Here is a 23,077-nt window from a genome sequence, read left to right as displayed (position 1 = left end):
ATGCGGGACTCGATCCCAGGACCCTGAGATCATGACCTGAGCCAAAGGCAGCGGCTTAACCCACTGAGCCACCCAGGCGCCCCGTAACAAATTTTTTAAAGTACTTGTATATAATGTGAACTAGTGAGAATATAAATGACTAAAGAAAAAAATAGCCAAAAAAAAAAAAAAAGGCACTTGAGAGGAGCCCTGGTGGCTCAGTTGGTTAAGCGTCTGACTCTTGGTTTCGGCTCAGGTCATGGATCTCGGGGTCAGGAGACTGAGCCCTGGGTTGGGCTCCACAATCAATGGGGAGTCTGCTTAGAGACTGTTTCCCTCTGCTCTTTCCCCTATCTCTGTCTCTCTCTCTCTCAAATAAATATTAAATAAATCTTTAAAAAGGGGGGCACTTCGGATGCCTGGGTGGCTCAGTTGGTTGGACGACACTGCTTTCGGCCCAGGTCATGATCCCAGAGTCCCAGGATGGAGTCCCTCTGACCTCCTCCTCGCTCATGCTCTCTCTCACTGTCTCTCTCTCAAATAAATAAATAAAAATCTTTAAAAAAATAAAATGAAAAAATAAAAAGGGGGGCACTTGATATAAATAACTGCTTTTTCTACAGATTCTGAATTTGTCATTATTAAAAATATAATAGGGCATTAGGGGAAAAAATTCAATGAACAAAATATATTTACAGATTAAATCAATTCTACAGACTTTGGGAGGGAAAGCACAGGGCTTAAAGGGCATTTCAGCAGAATCTAAAATAAAATGTAGATGCTAAATATGGATAAAAGACAAAATAATGTCAAGTAAATTGATTTATAATCTTCTTCTGCTTACTGTTAAAAAGTGACATGAGCACCTTCTGGCTCCATAATAAATAATTAAGCTCCTTACTATTATCAAAAGCATACTGGTGCCCTTGTAGTACAGAGCTTTCGTGGTACCGAATTATTTATCTGTTTGTTTGTTTATTGCTTCTTCCCTCTCGTTCTTTGAAGTTTTAGACTTTAACATTCATATGATGCTAAAAGATAAAGTAAGCTTTGTGGAAGTGCCACTTTTCGAAAGTGTCATAACTGAAGATTGACCATTTAGTTGAACATGCTCCAAAGAATGTCAGTTATTAAGAGAAAAAAAATGTCTATTTCTTACCTGCCCATGCCATGCATAGTGCAAAATAATAGCAGAGTTAGGATGGTTTCCGAGGAAAATTGGCATCAGAGTAGAAATGAGCTCATGGCGCAAGGTGTGCCAAGAGGTGTTGATTTGTAGTAAGGCCAATACCAGCATGTCTGGACAGTGTTTAATAGGGAAGCTGAAGAGCTGTTTGACTTGCTCATATTGCCCCACCTCTGCAAGCCTCAGCAGAGATTCAATCAAATCCAAGCTCTTCCTAAGAAGAATGTAAGTAAGATACTGTCAATGAAAACCTAAGCACACAAAAATGTCTTTTCCAAATAAGTGTTACCAGCTATCACAATAAAACTGAGTTGTTGTCAACTCGAAAAGTGTTTAAATTGGTGGTGTTCATATTAAAATCATATGCTGGTATACTTTCATACTAATTTCAAAGGCGGTCCAAGTTGACAAAAAGTGGTTTAGGAGAGGGGACACCACAGACCACTTATACAATCACGGATCATTCTTACCAAGGAGATACCATCAAAGATTTTTGTAATTGGTATAAAAAATAAAAACAACATCACAGAGTTTATTTAGGAATAGTCATAAACCCAAAATGTGAACACAGACCTAATTTATACACACAAAAAATTCTACACAAAAATAGAGCCTGAAAACTTACTTTGGTAATGCCAAGGTCTAACTTAAGTGCCTTCTGATGTCAAGAAAATTCAGAAGTCCACAGCATCCCCTATGCATTATTCTTGCCCCAAGAAGCTGAATGTGGTTGACTTTAATCAAATCTCAGTATCTTACTCTACCCTTAGTCCAGGAAAACTATGGGGACAGAGATCAAATTAAATGCCATGAGGAAACATATACCCCATACCATGGGATAGTTTAAAGGATTAAAAAATCCTATTACTTCATCAAATCAATGGCAAAATTATATTTCAAAAAAGAGAATGAGAAAAGGTAGATTTATAGAATGAAAGAAACCATATAAACCCTGTCTGGACTCTTTATCATACAAACTGTTAAGACATTTTTGAGACAAAACTTGATGTTAAGGAATTGTTAAATGCGCTATGACATTGCAGTTTTACAAAAGAAATACTGCTATATACTTGGAATTGATGGGGAAAAAAATATCAATCAAGCCTGCATATCCAATGTTGCTAGCACCTGAGAAAAGGACAAACTAGAACAAACTACTGTTTGGGAGTCAATCTTTCAGAACAGGGATCAGCAAACTACATCCACAAGATCAATCGTACCTACTGCCTGTTTCAGTAAATGTTTTGTTGAAAGAACTACACCCATATTTATACTGTGCTACAATAGTCAAGCAGTTGCTACAGAGACCATCTCGCCAGAAAAGCCAGGTATTAACTAACCTGTTACAGGAAGTTTATCATCTCTCACTTTAGAAGTTCTGGCAATAACTAAAGGGCTTTAAAGTGCCCTAAAAATCCCACCCAGAGCCCCCAAAATTCAATCATTTGTTCCGTGTTGTGAAAGGGTCTCAGAAAACTGGTTAGAAAAAAAAGTTAAGAAACAAAGCAGTTACCTTTGGGGAGCAATCCAGCCCATGTCCCCCCCCCTCACCGTGTGTGTCTGTGTCTGTGTGTGTGTGTGTCTGTGTGTGTCTGTGTGTTTGTTTGTTTTTCAATAGTAATGCAAGTACTTTCACCATCCTTACCTCACATTCCTAGAGAGGAGTGACTTGAGTTCCAGGAGAAACGTACTGGGCCAGAGTCAGATTCTCCCTCAGAAATTAGGAATTGGAACTCAAATAAACTAGGTAATTTAGCTGAAAGGATTAGAATTGATGGGTTGGCCATCTTGACTACTTACAAAGAAAAGAAAGCAAGCATATCTGTAGACAGAAGAAAGGGGTCTAAACTAAGGGAGAAGTACAAACTTCCTTCCAATATTTGACAGTTTCAGAGAATACCCACTGGCAGACCTTACAGAGGAAAAACATAACTATCTAGTGATAAGGAAACTAAAAATACACTTTTATGCATCAACAACCCTCTATAAAATTTAAAGTTTAAGTAGGCTCACTAAAATTACTGTTACAGTAAAATTTTTAACTACATAATTATTCCCTATTAATTCTGTATTGCAAGAAAAGCCAGAGGTGAGTCTTTACCATGTGGCAATTTCTCGATTGTCATCCTCTGGTGGTGCTTTCAGAATATCAGTGGCAACCGTATGACAGGGATAGTCAGCAAAGCAGAAGATCTCTGGATTTATAAGGGAATGCTGAATGAAGGAGAGCTGGAACAAGAGAAAAAAAAGTTCTTACTACCATAAATGAATGCAAATGCTATGAAAATGAAGTATTTTCCACAGGCTAATCTTAATCTTATTAAAATGACAATTTATTTAAGGTTTTATTTATTTATTTGAGAGAGACAGCCAGTGAGAGGGAACATAAGCAGGGGGAGTGGGAGAAGGAGAAGCAGGCCTCCCACTGAAAAGGGAGACCGACACAGGGCCCAATATCAGGACCCCACCATCATGACCCAAGCCGAAGGCAGATGCCCAACGACTGAGCCACCCAGGCGCTCCGACAATTTCTGTTTTAAATCTTAATTACCTGCTCTTCAAAACCACAGACAATTCAAACACATGAAAGGTAGGAGAAAAAATGGTCTTGGACAGAAATAGTTGGAAAAATGGTTTGCTACACTTTAAGTCTGACTAGTACTCAACTATGATGATCTCCTTTTCAAAATACTGATGTCTCTACTATTCTGTACTGCACAAGACAAATTCTACGTTAAAAGATTATTTTAACCAATGTACAGAAGACACTATGTAAGAAGGAAGACATTATTTGCCTCCCCTTCTACAAATGAACACCAATCACTTACCTGGCCTTCTGCATGTTTCCAAGGTCTATATATGAGGTCTACTGGGAACACTTCCATACCTAGACCCCGCTGAATGCCATAAACCACATTATGAAGTCCTTTACTGTCACGAATTTGAAATCCAGGATGGTCCAGTTCATAAGTTACTTCCTTGAAATTCAAACTCGGGTTCTAAAACAAAAACATTTCAAAACCTAATGAACAAAAAGTATACATATTTCTATGCTTTACCTAAAAAGCCAAACTGAATCAGAAATTAAAATGTTCTAATTATAAACTCAAAATAATCATAACCTGGAATTTATAAAGACGTAGAAAAACAATTCTTAATATTTAAAATAAATTGGTTCTACTAGCAAGGCACTCCAACCTTTTAGTTCATGACATACTTACAGCCAATGGGAGTGGGTAACTTAGTCCAACAAACAATCCCATCCCAGTTTGGGAAAATTCCTCAATTAATGCCTCTCTGTTTTTACACCCCAGATTCCACTACCTTGGAACAAAGTTGCAAAGATAAGTCAATTATCCCAAATACCATTTTTTTTTTAAAAGATCTGACTTACTGAGAGAGAGAAGACATGCACTCAAGTGTGGGGTAAGGGCAGAGGGAAAGGGAGACAGAGAATCTCAAGCAGACTCCACACTGAGCATAGAGCCTGATATAGGGCTCAATCTCACAAGCCCGAGATCACGACCTAAGTCAAAATCAAATCCATCCTTAACAGACTGAACCACCCACGCACCTCCCAAATACCATTCTTAATTAACTGAAGATCTCCCCTACAAAGTATACCAAGTATGCATCAGGAAAAGTGGTCTAAATTCTTTATGTCAAAATGACTGAAAATGCCATTAAAAAAAAAATGTTCTATGAAAAGGTATTCCAAAAAGCAGTATAAGACTCCTTAAGAAAACATAAAGCAGGGCGCCGGGGTGAAATCAATTGGTTGAACGACTGCCTTCAGCTCAGGTCAGTATCCTGGAGTCCCAGGATGGAGGCCTGCATTGGGTTCCCTGCTCAGCAAGGGGTCTGCTTCGCCCTCTGACCTTCCCCCTCTCATGCTCACTCTCTCTCATTCTCTTTCCCTCTCAAATAAATAAAAATCTTAAGGGGGAGGGGGAAAGCAAAGGAAGCAAGTTTACAGAAGATAATTTACCAAACACTCTGCACAAAGTACTAAATTTATTTTATGCTTGAAAAGAAAAAGGCTGTGCACACTCTATACTTAAAAATCCTCGAAGCACCATGGACAGTTTAGTTTTGCTCTAAGGAAACTCCTTGCAAGCCATGAAGACATCAATGCTTGCTTTACAAAGCAAGGGTACAAAGAACAAACTTCAAAAGAAGTATTCACTCTAAGGTAACAACAACATTCAGAAAATAAGATTTTCTCTTCTTTCTAACATTTGTTTCAAGTACTGACTATAACAGAACAGAACCAATAATGTGTTATTACACATCATTATCATAGAGACAATTTAGTAAATCCAGAGCTAAGTTTGGTAAGATGTAAGAATCCCCTTGGTTTCTTCCTCTCATCTTTGCTGGGCAATGGAGAAATCAAATTGCTGACCCAAAATGAAATTGTCTTCTGCTCCCTGCCACAAAAGTATGTAAAAAACTCTAATATAAGAAGAAAAAGAAGGAAGAAAAGAGATTACTAACTCAACAGTTCAAACCCACAGTGCAGGCTCTCAATTTTATAGCCTTTTGCACGCTCTGAAAACAGCAAACGGGATTGGTAACATGAAATACTGTCCTTATCTGCAATTTTAAAAAGAGAATTTCAGTAAGGCAATATAGTACAATGATGGAACTACTGAGTGAAAAGGGCATTTTTTACTTATGCGTGATCACAAGATAAAATCAAAACAGTAAGTTGGGGGGGCGCCTGGGTGGCTCAGTAGTTAAGTGTCTGCCTTCTGCCCAGATCATGATCCCAGGGTACTGAGACGGAGCCCCAAATCGGGTTCCCTGCTAAGTGGGGAGTCTGCTTCTCCCTCCAGCCCTTGCCCTGCTCGTGCTCTCTCACTCTGGCTAGGTGTTCTCCCTTAAATAAATAAAATCTTTAAAAATAAAAAAGTGGTATCCATACGTAATAAAACCGGTAATTTTTTTTCATTTCCAAATTTTGTGCCATGATCAAGTATTATTTTTTCCTACTACTAAAGGAGAATAAATCTGAATACTATAAATCTACCTATCAAGAAAAATTTAAAAATCCATGGAAGTCGTCTGTAACCCAATCATATCTATAAATCACTAACATAGAAAACTAAAAATGAGAATTAGGATCAATGTCCTGAGACCTTACAAGGAATATTATGTTGTAAATAGATATAGATATAGATATCTCTATATCTATATCTCTAGTCTTCAAAGTTGTATCTTGTTCCTAGATATTTTATGGATGAGAATGAAGATATTACATACATCCTGACTCCATTATTCCCCCACTGATTACACTTTATCATCCCCAATTCTCAAGGTTTCATTCCTACATGTTTTACTTAGCATTTTTACATTTTAAGAAAGATACTTTGTTTATTTGGGGTCAAATTATTTAGTTTATGGATATTCTGTAAGTTAAAGTAGTAAGAGAAATATGAATTTTATTATCCTTATCCACTATGAACAAGACAGCAGAATTTTTGTTGTACTTTCCACAAAACATTCAGAAGGCCTCCTTTCTCAGTAATTCCTTATAAAATCACTACTTTGCACTAAATTTGTTTCTTCAAAATAACCACACACCAGGACTTCACCAAACTCAGCAGTGTCACTCAGAATTGAACAGCAACAACTCCTAATGAACAAAACAGGTATGTAATTATGAACTATCTCCAGAAGATAATCACTTTGTAAAGTTCATTACTTTGGAGCCAAGGAAGTTGGGAAACCCCAAAACACTGCTGCTCTCATTCAGCTAAGCATTTTATTTATTAAAATTTGCTTTCTTGGGGCGCCTGGATGACTCAGTGTTAAAGACCCTGCCTTCAGCTCAGCTCATGATCCCAGGGTCCTGGGATCAAGTTCCTCATCAGGCTCTCTGCTCTGCAGGAGCCTGCTTCCCTTCCTCTCTCTCTGCCTGCCTCTCTACTTGTGATCTCTGTCAAATAAATAAATAAAATCTTTAAAAAATAAAATAATAAAATAAAATAAAATCTGCTTTCTTTGGGCTTTATCATATTAACATCATGCATATAAAATCATGATTACATGTACTCACCAGTTCTTTGAGAACATCAATCAAGACTTCTACATTCCATGTGTGTGCCTGTGCTCCATCACTTTTATCTTTTCCATCACTCCAGATCCCACTGCCAGGAGCAGAGATACTCTGTACAAGTAAAATTTGAATTAAACAAACCCAACTATTTAATGTGTTCAGCTCTGGTTGGCAGATCAATCATACTATAGTTTAATAAAGAAAGTAAAGAGGACAGGATATTAATTCACACTGTAGAACAGCTGATTTCTATATTTACCTGTAATGGAATTCCATCTGTCAATCCTGAATGAGTTCGAGCCATCATCCCCAAAACCCTGGCAACCTGGGCAGCTGTGACCTCCCGAACACCAAACTGCATGATTATATTGCGACATTCTTCAATACTGAAACAGAAATTAAACCTCAGGAAAACGCTTCCGCCTTCAATACAAAGGTTAAGAAATGTTAATATACAAAAGCCCTGAGTGAAATCCTTGGACTTTTCCTAGTATGACTTTATTCCATGTTATTTTATATAGCTAGAAATATAAAAAGTACCTACTTAACTAAGAAAATGGGAAAACTTGTCCTTTTCACTGTATCTATATAAAAAGATAAGAACTAGCTCAATCTACTGTGGTAATCATTTTCCAATATATGTAAATCAAACCATATATGTAAATCACACCATCATGCTATATGCTTGAACTTGTACAGTGATGTATATCTGTATCAATTATTTCTCAACAGAACTGAAAGAAAATAGGAAAATGGAAAAGGTTTAAAAGATCAATGGAAGGGCGCCTGGGTGGCTCAGTGGGTTAAGCCGCTGACTTCGGCTCGGGTCATGATCTCAGGGTCCTGGGATGGAGTCCCGCATCGGGCTCTCTGCTCGGCAGGGAGTCTGCTTCCTCCTCTTCTCTCTCTCTGCCTGCCTCTCTGCCTACTTGTGATCTCTCTCTGTCAAATAAATAAATAAAATCTTTAAAAAAAAAAAAGATCAATGGAAGAAAATACAAGCCAGGAGTAATGATTATCCTTCACAAAAGCAAAATTAATTTCCTCCACCTTCAATAGAATCAAGTTTATAATACTGATATTTAGGGCACACCTAGGTGGCTCAGTTGGTTAACTACAGACTCCTGATTTCAGCTCACAATATGATCTCAGGGTCATGACATAGAGCCCAGTGTGGAAATCAATCTTCTCTCTCTCCTTCCCTTCTGGCCCTCCCCCAGCCATAAAATACATACATATGTATATGTATATGTATATGTATATGTATATGTATATGTATATGTATACACACACACACACACACACATTTGTTTTTTTAAAATGTAAGATAAAATGCTGAAACTCGAGGTGAGTTTGATTATTCTGATATGCACAAACCCTTGAAAATGTATCCTAACTCTTCTACTTTGCTCCTTGAATTTTAACTAAATAAAAGTTTTATGCCAGGCACACAGTCACACCCAACAAATATATTTTCAAAAATAAATGGAAATTTGGTTTCTGTGAAGTTTGAAAAACATTAAAAAGTCAAAATCAAAACAGAACATAGTAAAACCCTTAATTAACTCTCAAGAAAATACTGAGTCTGGCGCCTGGGTGGCTCAGTTGGTTAGGCAACTGCCTTTAGCTCAGGTCATGATCCCAGACTCTCAGGATCAAGTCCCGCATCATGCTCCCAGCTTGATTGGGGGGGGTGGGGGGGGTGGGGGGGGTGTCTGCTTCTCCCTCTGATGCTCTCACTTACTTACTTTCTCTCTCTCTAGCTCGCTCGCTATCTCTCTCTCTCCCAAAAAAAAAAAAAAGAGGAAGAAGTCGTCTACAAGAAAATACTGACAATCCACTTTATCATAGTAATAGTAGTAGTAAAGGGGTGAAAGTATTTCCTTTGGTGTCCCTAGCAAAGACAAAAACACTGAAGCAGCAGCTTTGTTAAACAAGAAAAGGAAACTGGAGAAAATGAAGGTACAGTAGGGATTTGAAGGTACAGTGAGGGAAAAGAGAAACACATCAAATAGGATAAAATTTCCATGAAGCCTTGTCTCAATGCTTTCTCTCCCATAAAAGCTAGAATTGTCTATCTGCAACTCGAGTAGGAACCTCTGATTTCTAAATCTGAGAAACTAGGGAAGGACAGAGAGAGAGAGAGAGAGATTTATATATATAAATATCTCTCTCCTCCCCTAGTTTCTCAATTATATATATATATATATACACATACATATATATATATAAATTAATACAGGCATACCTGGGAGATTTTGTAGGTTTAGCTCTACACAACCATTAACAGATCAAGTCAAACGAACTTATTCACTTCCCGGTGTAAGTTATGTTTACACTATACTGCAGGTCTACTGCATGTGCAATTGCATTACATCTAAACAAAATGTACATACCTGAATTAAAAAATACTCTTTTGATAAAAATTGCTAGCTATCATCTGAGCTTTCAGTGAGTTGTAATCACTGATGACAAACCACCATTATACAGTAATATTACTATATTACTATACAAATATAGTAATGAAAAAGTTTGAAATACTGTGAGAAATGTCAGAATGTGACACAAAGACAAACTAATAAGCAAATGTTATCGGGAAAATGGTGGCAACAGACCTGCTGTATACAGGTTGCCACGAACTTCAGTTTGGAGAAAAAGTGTAGTATCTGTGAAACACGACAAAGTGAAGCATACAAAATGAGGTATGCCTGTGTGTGAAAGATTAAATTCAGAAGCAAAACTCAGAGACAAAGATAAGGGCACATTAACTAATCTTAGGAACTTGCCTTAAAGAATAATTACGTCATATCTGGCACAAGAGTAATCAGAAGTTCAGTACATTTTATACCAACCTTGCACAAAAGCCATAGCCTACTTCCTGCATAAAATCAGCCAAGGAGCTCTCCATCATGGTTTTAGCTACCCCTCCAGAATCAGGCAGGATCCTGTCCATTAGAATGTCCCGTTTTTCAGGGTATAAAAGTGGTGCAAGCACCACGGGACAGCGTTCCTGGGGAAAATCTGAAGGACAAAAGATTACAACTGCTATACTGATTAAAAACAAACTATCCTCATTTACTCTTTCTAGAAGCCCCCAAACCTGAATCTTCCACACATTCATTTTCAAAGTTTTTTTCCAATCCAACTCATCCAAGTTGGGACCTTAACACCAATTCCAAAATATGGATGCTTTTGCTTGGGTATATATTTTTAAGTTTTGTATTAGGATCCTAATACAACACCTAGAGACCAAGTCACATCCTAAATATTACTTCAAATTTTCACAGTAGAACTATCAGTTTCCATACAAAAAAGACATCAGAGACAATTAGAATATCACTATCAATTTCAGGAAGAAAATTTCTTATCACTGAGAAGTTAATGCAGTTTAAAATTAAACTGACGCCTGGGTGGCTGTCAGTTAAGTGGCTGCCTTCAGCTCAGGTCATGATCCCAGGATCCTGGGATCTAGTCCTACATCCGGCTCCTTGCTCAGCGGGGGAGCCTGCGTCTCCCCCTGCCTCTACTCTCTCTGACAAATAAATAAATAAAATCTTTAAAAAAAAAAAATGTAGCTGTTAAAAAAATTTTTTTAATTAAATTCAACTATATAGGGGGCACCTGTCTAGTTCAGTTGATACAGCATGGAATTCTTGATCTCAGAGTTTTGAGTTCAAGCCTCTCATGAGGTGCAGAGACTACTTAAATAGATAAGCGTACTTTAAAAATATTTTAAATTAAGGGACACTTTGGTAGCTCAGTCAGTTAAGTACACAACTCTTACTTTTAGGTCAGGTCATGGCCTCAGAGTCCTGGGACTGAGCTGGGCAATCAGTGGGGAGTCTGCTTCTTTTCTCCCTCTCCCTCTGCCCTTTCCCCCAGCTGGTAGGCATTTTCTCTTTCTCTCTCAAATAAATAAATCTATCTTTTAAAAGATTTTTTTTAAAAAAAAATAAAATAAATAAATAGTGGTTAGTGTATAATCAAAGATTTGTTTTAAGAAGACTACTCAGCTCCACAAAACAAAAATCAGAGAAAAGAACATCAACAATAGGACCAGGAGTTATCTTAGCATAGCAATTCAAATAGTCCAAGAACCAAAGTGGGCATATCAATAATGACCAATTTTTTCTAAGTAAAAAGAGTATGTCCCAACAACATAGTCTCCATCACCTTAAAGGAGAAAAAAAGACTATATGAAACATACCAAGTCTTAACCGAGATTGTTATCTATAGGACAAGATTACTGAAGTTACGTTCATTTTACACCTTTCCTATGGGGCTTTAATCACTTTCATATGTGAAATTACAAAATTCTCTCTTAAAAAATGAAAAGTAAATCATCGTCTTCATGTGTATTCTAAAATCCTTCTGTCATGTATTTGTGTTCATCCTAAGAAATCACCTTTTGTAAGCAATAGATACTCTTTTACCTCTGCGCAGCGTCTTAAGAAAAGCGTCTATTTGTTCCTGTCCAACTCCAAAGGCTCCCTTCTGCCCAAAGAGGAGATGGGAGAGGAGGAGATGTAGGACCTCTATTGCTATATCTTGGAAGCCACCTTCTTGATTTCCACTGACGTCTGCGTCAATGTAAGAACGCAGAAGATCAGGAAGCTTCTGTTTGATAAACTGGGCAGCTAGAAGTCAGGTAAATCAAAAACCACAAGTTACTTTTGCACCACAACAGGTAAAAACTCACATCAGAACACAGATGACCATCATCTTCATTCACCAACTCACCCCTCACCCGCTCATGTTTAAGACAAACTAAAAGAAAATAATCTTAGATTATTTTACTAAGTCTAAACTATGAAGCCTCAAGATTCAAAAACTCATGGGTTTTAAAGAAATAATTTCACTACAGGATCTTTAAGAAAAAAGTAACTTACCAAAACCTCTGAGATCTGAGCTGGAAGAATTCAAGAGGGCAAGGCCAAAAATTACCTGAAACAATAGGGATTAGGTTGTTCAAAGAGTCAAGTAACTGTTTTAATTCCAATTTTGCCTATCTCTCTTCTTAAATCACTCACCTCTTGTACTTTGCTTAACTTGAGAACTTTACTCAGCTGGGCAAATAAGTGGGGTGCAGGCTTTAAACTCTGAAACAAACCAAACTTTATTTTAAAACAAGAAGAACTTAAAAAGAAAAAAGAACGTAATGATTTTCAAGATAAAAACACCTATTCACGCAATCAAGGTACTACACAGGAGTGAAAGAATTCTGTAGTTTTATCAGAAACAACACCCCATATCCTAGAACTGTGAAATGACAATCTTAAGACTTCACATGATCTGGTTTTAGGAAGTCTCTACTTATTATCAAACTGTCTTGATTTTGCTAGAAAATTAAAAAACCCCAAACTACTGAAAATTTTAAATTAAAATAGATCACTATGAGATCAAGGTTTAAAGCCTTTTTAGAAAGTCACATTCTTTAAAAAAAAAAAAAAAAAAAAAAAAGGAAAGTCATATTCTTAAGACTACTAAGATAAAAGCAATACCAACCTTCTGATAGTGCAATGGATTATCAATGGCATAGGACAGCGTCGAAATAAAATTTGGCTTTGTAATCAGCGACGCACACTCCTGAATCAGAAACTGAGTCTTTAAAAATAAAAAGTGAATCTTCATTAGCACTAACATTCATCTCTTCACAGATGCAGAGGTACTCAGAACATTAAAGCATAATCCAATACTGTATATTGTTTCCATACCTTATCAAAATTAGCTCTTTAAAAATCCCATTTAAACTACTTAAGAGTCTACTAGCAACAAGTTAAACATCAACACCTTTACAAAATAGTTTCCCTTGACAGATAACTGTAGGAACAATATAATGACAAACCATTACCAGACTGAAAATCAAACCAAAGAAATTCTATCTAGAACAAGAGATCCCCTCTCTGCCTTACTTACTTGTCAAGCAGGACTTCCCCCATTCCTGTTTCCCACAGGCAGGTCTGATCCCCAGCAATCTAAGCCGGACCTAGGTAGCTATTAATGGTCTGCAGCCAGGCAGGAGAGGGGAAGGACGAAAAAAAGGACAAGTCCCGGGACGCCTGGGTGGCTCAGTGGGTTAAAGCCTCTACTTTCAGATCAGGTCATGATCCCAGGGTCCTGGGATCAAGTCCCGCATCGGGCTCTCTGCTTCCGCAGGAAGCCTGCTTCCTCCTCTCTCTCTCTGCCTGCATCTCTCCTACTTGTGATCTCTGTCTGTCAAATAAATAAATAAAATCTTAAAAAAAAAAAAAAAAGGACAAGTCCCAATACCTTTCATTCATTCAGTCAGCTAAGATGACTCTGCATGACTTGTAGGTGTTATTTGCTACACAATGCCCAAGATGCAATTCACTGAACAATTAAATCTAAGTAAACATAAATTCTGTAAGCCCCAATACCTGATGAAAATCTTTGCCACTGCTTTTACCATCGCCACTGAAATCCACATGTGAAAATAGGCAGCGTAATAAATGCCTGTCTGCCTCAGGACCGTGCCGATTCACAATCTATAAAGACCAAAAATATAAATTTATAGTCACCATTAAAGAGAATTTAACAAAAAAAAGTCTTTATGCAAAATCCCAAAATACATTAATTGTTCATTTTGATTAAGAGTTATAGGAATTAATAAAATGGAGGTGTCAATATTTTATAATTGTTTTTTAAATGTTTCCTACAGTCACGGACAGGAAAAATAGAATAAATTAATTAGTTCATATAAATAACTGTGTGCACTTTGGTCAGTATCTAAACCAAAACACAAAGAAGCAAAAATGACATGTAATAAGAATAGAGAATGTTTTTCTTTTTCTTTTTTTTAAGTTGTAAGGCAACAATTCTGTAACAAACTGTATTTATTCAAGTTTCACTTCTTCTATGCATTATAAATCACTCTAACGCAACGGTAACTCCTTAAAATAGACAAGGCAATGGCTTAAATAAACCAGTCTGGTGACACCGGGTGGGCTCACTGGGTCAAGCATGCCGCCCCTGATCTCGGCTCAGGTCTCCATCTCAGGGTTTTGGGTTCAAGCCTCGCACTGGGCTCCAAACTGGGCATAGAGCTTACTTAAAAAAATAAATACAAAAAAATAAAGTCTGACTTCAGTACTTTAGATCTTTAGATGCTGCCCCCAAGCTCCATTAGTTTCTTGCTGTTTCTCAAATTTACCAATGTTGGTACTTGCTATTCTAACTTAAAGTTTTAGGCATCTACATATGGGCTGTTCTCTCAGTTCCTTTCATAGCTACATGACCAGCCCCACCATCACCACTTTATCCTGCTTTACTTTTCCCCGTAGAGCTTATGGCCACCTGATAATTTCTGTTTATTTTCTATGTCCCTCACTAGACTAAGTTGCACAAGAGCACAGAATTTGTGATGTGATGCTCATTTCTTCACACCTAGAAAAGAGCTTACTTAGCACACAGTAAGTACAGAATAATCATTTATCAAATGCTTTTTAAAGATATTACAAGTAATATTTTCTTACACTTTAGGCTAAGTATGGTACTGAGATTCCTTGGTTTTATCTTCAACAATTCTGTCAAAATTTACTGCAATTTTATAGATGAAGAGACGAACACTTGCATCAGATTATATGAGCCTTAAATCCCATAGTGGATGAGCTGAGAAATCAGAATTCATAGTCCAACTCCAGAGCCTATATGCTTTCCACTGAATCGTAATTATGTGGTACCTGGTTAAATTAACTTATTTCAGTTTCAGTTTTTCCCACCCCAAAAACTCGGGTAGTTAAACATAAGACACCAATTTTTACACTGTCCTACAGATATTTAAAATTAAAAATCAATAAAATCAAATAATAAGAACCTCGACATCTCAAAAAATTACTGTGAACCTATTCACAATGTATTGATTCTCTGGGCTCTTACAGTTCCTTAAGTCCTATAAAAGCAGAGATTATTTTTTTCCCTATCCCCTAGAATGCTAAAAACATCTTAAAGAGGCAATTCAAATTAGTCAGGAATAAAATTACTTATGCTCCAACCACCAAATGGACCTCTCCCTAAAATGAACAAGAATACTTGGCTTTGGGGCGGCTGGGTGGCTCAGTCTATTAAGCCTCTGCCTTTGGCTCAGATCATAATCCCACGGTCCTGGGATCGAGCCCACCACATAGGGGGGTCTATGCTCAGCAGGGATCCTGCTTCTCCCTCTCCCTGGCACTCTGTTTGTGGGCATGTGCTTTGCTCTGTCAAACAAATAAATGAAACCTTTAGGAAGAAAAAAGAGATCATCTGGCTTAACAAGTATTTGACCACATACTAGATACTATGCAAGGCACAGCAAATGTAGCAGTAGGAGAGAGCAATGGGCTTTATAGCTCTCATGAAGTACGATCTCAGAGGGGAAAAAAGTATGAAGAATTTCTGATAATACTGTCATAGGAAAAAACAAAACAGGGTTATGTGACATGGATAGGAGGGGGGAGTGGTGCCTCAGAAAGGCCTTCCCTAAAGATGTAACATATAAGCTGAGATTTAAAATACTGAGGTAACAACAACCACAGAAAGAGCTTGAGGAAAGATCATTTCAGGCAAAAAGTAAATAGTATGCAGGGGCGCCTGGGTGGCTCAGTAGGTTAAAACCTCGGCCTTCAGCTCAGGTCATGATCCCAGGGTACTGAGATCAAGCCCTGCATTGGGCTCTCTGCTCAGCGGCAAGCCTGCTTCCCCCTCTCTATCTGCCTGCTTCTCTGTCTACTTGTGATCTCTGTCAAATAAATAAAATCTTAAAAGAAAAAAAAGTAGACAGTATGCAAATGCATTTAATAACAAAAAAAGCCAGAGGGAGTCAAGTTCAAGAGTCTAGATCATGGTTAAGGAACCTACCAACTTATCTGCTATTACACCAATCTAAAAATGGAAGAGATATTCTGCTTGACTGTTAAAAGCCAAAGAACAAAACAAACAAAACAAAACACACAAAACAGGGGCGCCTGGCTATCTCAGTCAGTTAAGCTTCAGGCTCTTGGTTTCAGCTTGGGTTATGATAGCAAGGTTGTGGGAAGTCTGTTCAGATACTTTCTCCCTTCCTCCTCTGCCCCTCCTGGCTCATACTCTCACTTTCTCAAATAAATAAATAAATAAAATCTTTAAAAAACAAAAAAAATGTTTAAGTTTTTAACTAGAATAAACAATCTTATGACTGTCTCTTCTCATCCTTCCACTGACTTCTACAATATTATATAATTTTACAATTGCTTTTACAGTCACTCAATCTTACCAACAACCCTAGGAAGGACAAACAATACCACATTAATACAGATAAAGATTCTTTTTAGAAAATCAAGGTTGCAATGATTAACAAATTTCACACATAAGTTGCAGGATAGTGGTATGATCTGAAGATGTGTTTTGTAACTGCTAGGTAAACAGAATGTTCATTCAGTGATACCACGCTGCCCCTTCATTAGAAGAAAACTTTTCCTGTTTTGTTTTCCCACTAAAGTGCTATTTTAAAAGCATGGTCTTGGATTGCAAAGATGTTGAAATAAGATATCATTGCTCCCACAAGATCAAGTCCTACGCATTTTCACTTAAAATTTAAACCATTCCACTCACTGAACAGGGGAGACCAGTAAAATATTTCAGTTTTAGATTAAGTACATTACAATCTGGTAATTGAATCTTTAGGCTACATTGAAAATAAATTAACTGTATCAAAAGCAAACTACAATATTTCTATAATGATCTGATCTGTAGTTAAAGTAACAAATTCTCATCTACAATCACATATTAAGAGGAACATTAACAAACAGTGCATTTACAGTGGTAGAGATTCAGAAAACCATGTGAAATGGTTAGAAAAAGGGGACACTATCTGCCCTAGAGAACACATGAGAAAGAATTAAAGATTTAATTGTGTGAAGGGTAATTACATGAAATAATTAATCTTATACAGAGAAAGAGCCTCAAACATTTATTTTAGCTCACTGTAAGAAAATTCCTAATAATGTTGTCCACAAAAGGTAACTTCCATAGTAAGAAACAACAAAAATCCCTCTCTATTAATACTTGTTACACTCTTCTTTGGGTAGAATGTTGATAATCAGCAGTTACCTGATGATTTATGCCTGCGACGTAGCTCCAAAAAGCAGATTGTGTGTGTGTGTGTGTGTGTGTGTGTGTGTGTATGGATATAGATTTTCACACAAACGCTCTAAAAGACTTATAAAAAGAAAAATACAAAACCTAACAGATTATCTCAAAGGTATTAAAAAAAACAAAATTCTACACAACTATGAAGTACCAATTTTGGGGCACCTGTGGCTCAGTCAGTTAAGCTCAAGTCATCATCTCAGGGTCATGAGAACCCCTCCCCCACTTCAAAAATAAGTGTCAGATTTTTGAAATTTTTTTTTAAGATTTTTATTTATTTACTTGATAGAGAGAGATCACAAGCAGACAGAGAGGCAGGCAGAGAGAGATGGGGGAAGCAGGCTCCCCGCTGAGCAGAGAGCCCGATTTGGGGCTCGATCCCAGGACCCCGAGATCATGACCTGAGCCTAAGGCAGAGGCCTGAACCACTAAGCCACCCAGGCGCCCCAGATTTTTGAAATTTAAATTGAAGGCAGTAACTCTACCTTACAATAATCACAGTTTTAGACTGTAATACACTCTACAGAGGTAATAAAGCATCTTCATATTTATCATACTTGTTAAACAATTTTAACTTTTAAAAAAATACTGATTTTAGTTTTTATTATCCTATCTGTATGAATAACTTTGGGTTTCTATGAAATACTTTGGATTTACTTGAATCCATTTCAATATATAATATATTTCCAGTAATGGGTGCCTGATTGTCTCAGTTGATGGAGCACACTACTCTTGATCTCAGGTAGTTGAGTTCAAGCCCCACAATGGGTGGGCATGGAGCCCACCTTAAAAAAAAAAAAGAACGAGGTGCACCTGGGTGGGTCAGTGGGTTAAGCTGCTGCCTTCGGCTCAGGTCATGATCTCAGGGTCCTGAGATTGAGTCCCACATCGGGCTCTCTGCTCAGCGGGGAACCTGCTTCCTCCTCTCTCTCTGCCTGCCTCTCTGCCTACTTGTGATCTCTCTCTGTCAAATAAATAAATAAAATCTTAAAAAAAAAAAAAAAAGAATTGAAACAACCAAAAACCACATTTCTAGGAAGACTAAATCGCTTTTTAAATAAAAGTTTTACAGATAACTTTGGGAACAAAAATTTTACATAATTATCAAACAAAACTAAATTATTAAAAACGTATTATCTAAATACTTAAAGTAATAAATAAACAATGAAGCCAAAACTATAGCCACCTGGTGGTATAACTATGCCGAGAACTACTCTAAATAACTATAATATAGTAATCTGATGGTACCTCTCTAGTGAGATACTAGTCATATCTCATTTCATTGCACTTTGCAGATAATGTTTTTGTTTATCGAATTGAAGATTTACGGCAACTGTTTACAGTGCCATTTCTACAGAAGCATTTGCTTGCTTCTTGTCTGTCACATTTTGGTAATTCTCACAATATTTCAAATTTTCCCATTATATTTCTTATGGTCATCTGTGATCAGTGATCTTGGATGTTACTATTAGAATTGTTTCAGGGCACCATGAACTACGCCCATATACAAGGGCAAACGTAATAAATATCTTGTGTGTTCTGTCTACTCCACCAACTGGCTGTTCCCCAAACTTCCATCTTTTACCTGAGACACAGCAATACTGAAATTAGACCAATTAATTACCCTACAATGGCCTCCTAAGTGTTGAAGAGTCAAACACATCTCACTTGAAATCAAAAGATAGAAATGATTAAGGTCAGTTGAGGATGGCATGTTTAAAGTCGAAACAGGCCAAAAGCTAGTCCTCTTGTGCCTATGTTAGTCAAGGTGTAAATGCAAAGAAAAAAATTCTTAAAGGAAATTAAGTGGTACTCCAAAGAACATACAAATGATAAGAAAGAAGTCTTACTGCTGGTACGGAGAAAGTTTTGGGGGTCTACACAGATCAAACCAGCCACAGCATTCTCTTAAGCCAAAGCCCTAACCTCTCTCGAACTGTATAAAGCCTGACATAGATGAGGAAGCTACAGAAGAAAAATATGAAGCTAGCAGAGGTTGGCTCATGGGGTTTAAGGAAAGAAGCCATCTCCATAAAAGCACAAGGTAAAGCAAAGGCTGATAAAGAAGCTACAGCAAGTTGTCCAGAAGATCTGGCCAAATAATGAAGGCTGCTACACTAAACAACAAATTTTCAATGAAGATGGAAACAGACTTCTATTAGAATGAGATGCCATTTGGGACTTTCACAGCTAGAGAAAAGTCAATGCCTACTTCAAAGGACAGGCTGACTCTCTTGTTAGGGACTAGTGCACCAGGATCAAAGGACAGGCTGACTCTCTTGTTAGGGACTAGTGCACCAGGAGTCTGTATGTTGAAGCCAACGTTCACTTACCATTCTGAAAATCCTTGGGCCCTTACAAATTATGCTAAAGTGACCCTGCCTGTGCACCATATAAATTGAACAAAACCTGGAGGACAGCACATTTGTTTACAACATGGTTTACTGAATATTTACTGTTGAGACCTACTGTTCAGAAAGAGATTTCTTTCAAAATATTACTGATCCCTGACAACGTACCAAGACACCCAAAAGCTCTGATCAAGATGTGTAACAAGATTAATATTGTTTTCTAGTCTGCTAACACAACATCCATTCTGCAGCCTATATGGATCAAGTAGTCACCTCAACCTTCCAGTCTTGCTATTTAAGAAATATCTTAATATTTAAGAAATACATTTCTTAAAGCTAGAGCCACTACAGATAGCAATATTTTTAATGGATCTGAGCAAAGTAAACTGAACCTTCTGGGAAGGATTTGCCATTCTAGATGCCATCCAAGAAGAACATTCAGGATTCAGGAAGAGGTCAAAATATCAACATTAACAGGAGTTAATGGAAGAAGTTGATTCCAACCCTCAAGGATGACTTCAGGGGATGAAGACTTCAGTGGAAGAAGTAACTACAGATGGGGCCGAAATAGCAAGAGAACCAGACTGATGATTTAACTTAATTGCTGCAATCTCATGATAAAACTTTAACAGATGAGGAGTTGATTCTTTTGAATGAGCAAACAAAGTTTCTTGAGATGGAATTTACTCCTGTTGAAGATGTGGAATGACAAAAAAGGTTAGAATATTACATAAATTTAGCTAATAAAGCAGGAGGTTTGAGAGGACTCAAATTTTTTTTTAAAGATTTTATTTATTGGGATGCCTGGGTGGCTCAGTTGGTTAAGCGGCTGTCTTCGGCTCAGGTCATGGTCCCAGTGTCCTGGGGTAGAGTCCCACATCGGGCTCCTTGCTCGGCAGGGAGCCTGCTTCTCCCTCTGCCTCTGCCTGCCACTCTGTCTGCCTGTGCTCACTCTCGCACGCTCTCTCTCTAACAAATAAATAAATAAAATCATTAAAAAAAAAAAAGATTTTATTTATTTATTTGAGAGAGAGAGAGCAAGCATGAGAAGAAGGGGGTCAGAGGGAGAAGCAGACTTCCCTCAGAGCTGGGAGCCTCATGTGGGACTCAATCCCAGGACTCTGGGATCATGACCTTAGCTGAAGGCAGTCACTTAACCAACTGAGCCACCGAGATACCCAGACTCAAATTTTTTTTTAGGATTTTACTTATGTATGTATTTGAGAGAGAAAGCATGCACAAGCAGGAGGAGGATCAGAGGAGAAGGAACAGCAGACTCCACCTTGAGCAGAAAGTACAATGTGGGGCTCCATCTTAGGACCCTGAGAGTTTATGAATGAGCCAAAATCAGGAGTCAGGCGCTCAACCAACTGAGCCACCCAGGAGCCCAGGACTGACTCCAATTCTGAAGTAAGTTCTACTGTGGGTAAAACGCCATCAAAGAACATCATACACTACAGAGAAATCATTCATAAAAGGAGAATCAATCAATGTGGCAAACTTCACTGTTGTCTTATGTTAAGAAACTGCCACAGCCACTCCAACCTTCAGCAACCACCACCCTGACCAGTCAGCAGCCATCAACAAAAGGTAAAACCCTCCACCAGCAAAAAGATTAACTCTGCTCAAAGGTTATATGATAACATGCTTTAGCAATAAAGTATTTTTTAACAGAAGTGTATATACTTTTTAGACATAATGACTTTACATACTTAATAGGCTATACTACAGTATAAACAGAACTCTTAAAATTCACTTGACTCACTTTACTGCAATGACCTGGAATCAAACTCACCTTATCTCTGAGATATGTCTAGGAATACCTCTGGGATAGCCTAAGAGCTCCCCTCCCTTCCCCCCTACCTCCTAAAAAAGTAAACTATTTTCCATAACCATAGTGCTATTAACAACATCAGGACTCTTTATCTGACCTCGATTGTACAGTGTGGAACAGGGTAAACGGCTTTTTATATCACTGAAAATGGAATTTTGTGCATGGGGAAAAAAGACAGAGAGAGATTTCCAATCATGAACTGAAAGTAAAGATAAGGGGCGCCTGGGTGGCTCAGTCGTTAAACAACTGCCTTCCGCTCGGGTCATGATCCCAGGGTCTTGGGATGGAGCCCAGCATCAGGCTCCCTGCTCAGTGGGAACCTGCTTCTCCCCCTCCCACTCCCCTGCTTGTGTTCTCTCTCTCACTGTCTCTCTTTCTCTGTCAAATAAATAAATGGAACCTTAAAAAAAAAATTTTTTTTAAGTAAAGATAAATTGGAAATATCAGTAGTATCAGTATGAACTCTTCGTATATTTGCTCTTTAGCTTTGTACATCGAAAGGCCTAATACTGAACAACTGATCATCAGTGAGCAAACACAAACGCTGAAATAACTTCCTAAGCCCAAAATGGTGCCATTACTACCCAGGGTGCTGTGTCAGCAAATCAAAACTTAGGTAACTTTCAAATCTCTATAAATGCTCCACTCGACCAGAAATGCAATATATATTTATATCAGTGTACCAGTTAACCAATACCCAAAGGTCAAGCCAACTCAGTGCCTTCTCACCTTAAATAAGGTTGACTATGTGGCCCCAACCAACCAGATGTTTTCCATGTCTCTTCCTTGTTTTTTATTTATTATCCTATAAAAATAGCTTCTTTCCTTCTGCCCCATTTTGTAGTCCTCCTAAAGAGGATTGTCCACTTAATGAAGTACTAAATAAAGTTTTTTCACATGACCTAAGTTGTCTCTCTTAATCACTTCTTAACTCAAGAGACAATCTCCATATCCCATTTCCCACTAAATAAAACCAAGGCCTCTTAAAGAAACTGCTAATTCCAGGTCCAAAGCAAAAAATACACAAGATGACTCTACAATATTTTAGTTTCCAGTGCTTCTGAAATGATATCAAGGACTATAAATATTACAAAATAGGAGGACAGGGGACTCCAAAGCCAACAAGAATAAGCACTCACTGGCCAAAGAGTTTCATCAGTAATACTTTTCAATAAACTCAAATATATCAAATATGTTAAAAATACATGAGTTCCTGGGGCATTTGGGTGGCTCAGTAAGTTGAGTGAATGACTCTTGATTCCAGCTCAGATCATCTCAGGATTGTGGGATCGAGCCCAACATCGGACTCTGCACTGAGGGGAGTCTGCTTGGGATTCTCTCCCTCTACCCCTACTCCCATCCACACACGTGCATGCATGCATGTTTGCTCTCTAAAAAGATAAACCTTAAATAAAATACATGAGTTCCCAAGAATACTAAAAAACTCATTTATCGGTCATGTTTGGAAGATGCTCAGAAAGAAGTTACTTTGATAACTGGCAAATAAATAGAGAATCAAGCACTGATCTTGCCCTTCCTAT

General features: G+C 37.8%; 1 protein-coding gene across 8 annotated transcripts in view; it reads right to left on the bottom strand.

Moving 5' to 3' along the window:
* The window catches only part of CNOT1 (CCR4-NOT transcription complex subunit 1), a 111,662-nt gene that overhangs the window by 54,050 nt on the left and 34,535 nt on the right, over window positions 1–23,077 (bottom strand). For all 8 annotated transcript variants that reach the window (XM_082712366.1, XM_082712370.1, XM_082712368.1 and 5 more), the window contains exons 3-13: window positions 13,625–13,732; window positions 12,732–12,830; window positions 12,257–12,325; window positions 12,116–12,170; window positions 11,660–11,863; window positions 10,079–10,247; window positions 7,486–7,612; window positions 7,227–7,337; window positions 3,994–4,164; window positions 3,267–3,394; window positions 1,139–1,379 (exon numbers count right to left, since the gene is read on the bottom strand). In XM_082712366.1, the coding sequence (XP_082568492.1) occupies window positions 1,139–1,379; window positions 3,267–3,394; window positions 3,994–4,164; window positions 7,227–7,337; window positions 7,486–7,612; window positions 10,079–10,247; window positions 11,660–11,863; window positions 12,116–12,170; window positions 12,257–12,325; window positions 12,732–12,830; window positions 13,625–13,732 (1,482 nt within the window). The remainder of the gene's footprint in view (window positions 1–1,138; window positions 1,380–3,266; window positions 3,395–3,993; window positions 4,165–7,226; window positions 7,338–7,485; window positions 7,613–10,078; window positions 10,248–11,659; window positions 11,864–12,115; window positions 12,171–12,256; window positions 12,326–12,731; window positions 12,831–13,624; window positions 13,733–23,077) is intronic.

The sequence above is a fragment of the Mustela nivalis genome (genome assembly GCF_964662115.1).
Source record: "Mustela nivalis genome assembly, chromosome: 18".
Classification (NCBI taxonomy): Eukaryota; Metazoa; Chordata; class Mammalia; order Carnivora; family Mustelidae; genus Mustela; species Mustela nivalis.
The sequence above is the reverse complement of the archived record's forward strand: the minus strand, read 5'-3'. Positions and strand labels throughout refer to the sequence as shown.